Genomic DNA, 4,152 nt, shown 5'->3' on the forward strand with positions numbered 1-4,152 from the left:
AAAAAAAAAAAAGGAAAGAAAAAAGCGCAATATGCTTGTGCACATACACCAGTTACTTTATGTACAATAAAGAAATGGGGACAGGGAAATGAAAGAATAAGAGAAAACTATACTGTAGTAGTCAGGATGTGGTGGAACCAAATTGCGGCTTTCTAATTGCGAATGTATTCTTGGTCTATAACAAAATTCTGGAGTAAAGTAGCAGGTTCCCTTTTTAGTAGACACCTCCTGTCTGCTGCTGGAACACATCAATCGTGTCTTCATCCTCCATTTCCAACTAGCATAGAAAAGAAAACAAATTTAAGACCCCCGAGGAAAAATTTAAAAAATCTAGTTTTCGTATTAAATTTACAGAAAAGTACACATCCCGTTGCACTGCAGGCTTCACTACTATAGATGTCAGCTTCATAAAAACTGGGCATGGTGACACTCACCTGTCTAAAACCCTGGCATTATGAAGCTCAAGAAAGGGCAATGAATGTGGTACCAGTCACAGGCTGGTCTCAAACACTTAGCAATCCTAAGTCAGTCTGACAAGTGTTGGGATTCAAACAGTTTTGATTAACCCAATCATCAAACACCATACACCTGTAATCTCAGCACCCCAGAGATTGAGGCAATACTCTATATTCTGACACCAGCCTAGACTACAACATGAGATACTCATTCTTAAAACCCCCGACTTATCATAAATTAAACATCAATATAAACTTTTTACATTTCTCTGTGTAACAGCTTACTGTTCTGAACTCACTCTGTAGATGAGGCTGGCCTCAAATTCAAGAAACCTGTCTGTCTCTGCCTCCCGAGTGCTGGGATTAAAGGCGAACGCCATGCTGGACCAGAGGTTTACTTGTTTAATAAATAAATCTAACTTCAAAACTTGGAATTTTAAGGTTCACTAACCACATTATATATAAAACAACCACAATGGTAGTTGTATAAGGTCTTAACACATAGGCATCACTGTAAAAAATGAATTGGCATCCCAGCACTCGGGAGGCAGAGGCAGGCGGATCTCTGTGAGTTTGAGGCCAGCCTGGTCTACAAGAGCTAGTTCCAGGAACCAAAAAGCTACGAAATCAAAAAAAAAAAAAAAAAACACAAACCGGCAGAACACTATATACATAATAAAGACAATGGGAGAAAACAATTCTAAAATGAATTTCAAATTCAACTTTTTTACAATTTTCCAGGGTAACAAATTTAATGGAATACCTATCAACTTTCATATTAAAGTATTATTTTATGGTGAAATTTAAATGCATCAAAACATACATACCAGTTACAAAGTAAACATTTAGCACCTCCTTGTGGTTACAAAATATAACTGAAGACTGCCACTAGTGAGATTTCTTTAGCACATTTTCCTTAACTAGAACTCAGACAAGGCAAGTCTTGAAGTCCATCAGTAAAATCACACCTTGATTTTTTTGTTTGTTTGTTTTTTTGAGACAGGGTTTCTCTGTGGCTTTGGAGCCTGTCCTGGAACTAGCTCTGTAGACCAGGCTGGTCTCGAACTCACAGAGATCCACCTGCCTCTGCCTCCCAAGTGCTGGGATTAAAGGCCTGCGCCACCATCACCCGGCTCACACCTTGATGTTTATGTTCCTGACTATTTAACCCTCTCTACTGATTTTAATATAAAAAACAGGAACAATCGAAACTGAGTTTCTGTGTAGCTATATGTATCCTGGAATTCCCTCTGTACACCAACTTATCAGAGATTTGTGTGTTTTTGCTAACCAAGTGCTAGGATAGGCATACACCACCACGCCCAGTTCAGTATGAATTTCTTTTTTTCCCCAAGACAGGGTTTCTCTGCTGGGATTAAAGGTGTGGTGCACTACCACCATCTCCGTTCATTATGAACCCAAGTCCGCATGTATGTAAGTGCAACAAATTCACATACTAGAGTTACACAGGTAGCCCGTGGGTCCTGGAAAGCAATGCCAGGTCTCTCGTGTAAGAGCAATAAGTGCTCACTCCCTCATTTTTTTGGTGGGAGGTTGGACAGGCTAGGTTAAAATGTTCTCACTGTGTAGCGCTGGCTATCCCAGAAATCACTACTGTAGACCAGATCCACCTGCTCTACTTGAGTGCTGGGATTAAATTAAGGTGGATGGCACCATAACCCGCTCCCCTACAATTTTTGAGAATTAAAGCTGAAACTCAAATCAGGTAGTAAGTGGCTCACACTTCGTTAATTCCAGAAGGCCTTCTCAATGTCCAAGGCCAAGTTAGTAAACAGTATGTCTAAAAACCAACTTTGGTTGTATGTGCCTATAAATTACATGAGGCAAAGACATGAGCACTACAAACCCAAAAACAATGAAAGCCCAAAGGATCCAATTTAAATTTCTACTCACAAGAATTAGGTGATTTAAACCAACCAGTGGCTGAGCATGCCTTTAAGTCCTAGCACTAGAGATGCAAAGGCAGGAAAACCTCGATTCTAGGCCAGCCCTATCTATAGTACAGACCACCTTTCAGAACAGGCAGAACCACACAGGAAAACCCTATCACATAATCAAAAACAAGCAAGCAAAAAATTCAGTGATTTAAAGTCTTAAATTTAAGAAAGTTTTAGAGGAAATGGATACAATGCTTCAGATAGAGAAAACTATCTATTGTAGATACAGCAAAAAAGCAAATAAGACCTGCAGTGCTAGGTCAGAGAGTTAAGGAGATAGAACAGCATCACCTCACCCAGGCAGGTTTATAAGAAGTCACCTACACATACACAGGCAAGTTCAGAGAACAAGAACAAGAGAGCAGGCTAACTGAGCCAAGAATAGATAAAAACCAAAAATATCCCCAACAAGAACAGAGCAAAAAAAAAATTCACTTTTATTGGTGCACATCTCTAATCCCAGCACTCGGGAGGCAGAGGCAAGGCGGATCTGTGTGTTCCTACAGAGCAAGTTCTAGAACAGCTAAGATTACAGAGAAACCCTGCCTCAAAAAACAAATAAACAAAAAGAAAGATAACAAAAGGTGGTGGCCCTATCCTTTAACAAAGCGAGGGAGAAAACAAAAACAAAAAAAGATAGAACACAAGGCTGGATAGAATAGTGGCTAAGAGTGTTTGCTTATGGGACCCAAGTTTGGTTCCTTGTACCTATGTAAAAAAGCTGAGCATTTGGATCCCCAGCACCATAGGTGGCAGAGACTGGAGGAATAGAGAAACACTGATTCCAAACAACCTCCAATTTCTAGGAATACCCCGTCTTAAAGGAATAAAGCTTAGAGCAATAGGACAAAACACATGATGTCCTCATTGACTTCTGTAGGTATGTGTGCACGCACACGCGCACACACACACACCCATGCATAAATATATGCAACCATACCCAAAAAAAAACAATTTTTTTTCAATCTTCATCCTCCATTTCCAACTGTGCAGGTGTGTCTGTTTCATTGATTGGCTGTCCATCAAACCGGAATCTGATCTGCCTCATTGACAAACCCTAACAAGAGATTAAAAGCAAACAGTATACAATCATTAAAAACTGATACAGGGCCTCACTATGTAGCTCTGGTTGTCCTAAAACTCACTATGTAAACCAAGATGGATTAAAAGTCCATTTCTTTATTCTTTTTCCTTTCTTTTTTTTTGAGACAGCGTTTCTGTGTTGCTTTGGAGCCTGTCCTGGAAGTAGCTCTTGTAGACCAGGCTGGCCTCGAACTCACAGAGACCCGCCTACCTCTGCCTCCCAAGTGCTGGGATTGAAGGCATGTACCACCACCGCCTGGTTTAAGACTCCATTTCAACAAAACTACAAATACATGTACCCACTAAATTTTGAGGTATTTATACAATCAGTATTATGCTACATTTTCTATGCAAATAAACATTTGGTTTTCTCATATTTAAGAGACCGCGTTTCAAAATCAAGACAGTACACATGCCTGTAGTAGCACCAATGCCTGGAGGAATCAGGAAATGTGAGACCACCATGGGCTACATGAGATCCATCTCAAAAATCAAACACAAAGCCAGGCGGTGGTGGTGCATGCCTTTAATCCCAGCACTTGGGAGGCAGAGGCAGGCGGATCTCTCTGAGTTCGAGGCCAGCCTGGTCTACCAGAGCTAGTTCCAGGACAGGAACCAAAGCAACACAGAGAAACCCTGTCTCGAAAAACAAAAAA

At 40.6% G+C, this 4,152-nt stretch overlaps 1 protein-coding gene across 1 annotated transcript in view; it reads right to left on the reverse strand.

Annotated features, from left to right (window-relative positions):
* Positions 1–6: 6 nt before the first annotated feature.
* Positions 7–4,152, reverse strand: part of Sumo2 (small ubiquitin like modifier 2) — a 9,711-nt gene continuing 5,565 nt past the window's right edge. Inside the window, exons 3-5 of the mRNA XM_050140502.1 lie at positions 3,400–3,470; position 2,955; positions 7–277 (exon numbers count right to left, since the gene is read on the reverse strand). Coding sequence (XP_049996459.1) covers positions 215–277; position 2,955; positions 3,400–3,470 — 135 coding nt within the window. The 3' untranslated portion in view covers positions 7–214. The remainder of the gene's footprint in view (positions 278–2,954; positions 2,956–3,399; positions 3,471–4,152) is intronic.

The sequence above is a fragment of the Alexandromys fortis genome, unplaced genomic scaffold, assembly GCF_014885135.2.
Source record: "Alexandromys fortis isolate MF-2015 unplaced genomic scaffold, M_Fortis_MF-2015_v1.1 scaffold_39, whole genome shotgun sequence".
In the NCBI taxonomy this organism is placed as follows: domain Eukaryota; kingdom Metazoa; phylum Chordata; class Mammalia; order Rodentia; family Cricetidae; genus Alexandromys; species Alexandromys fortis.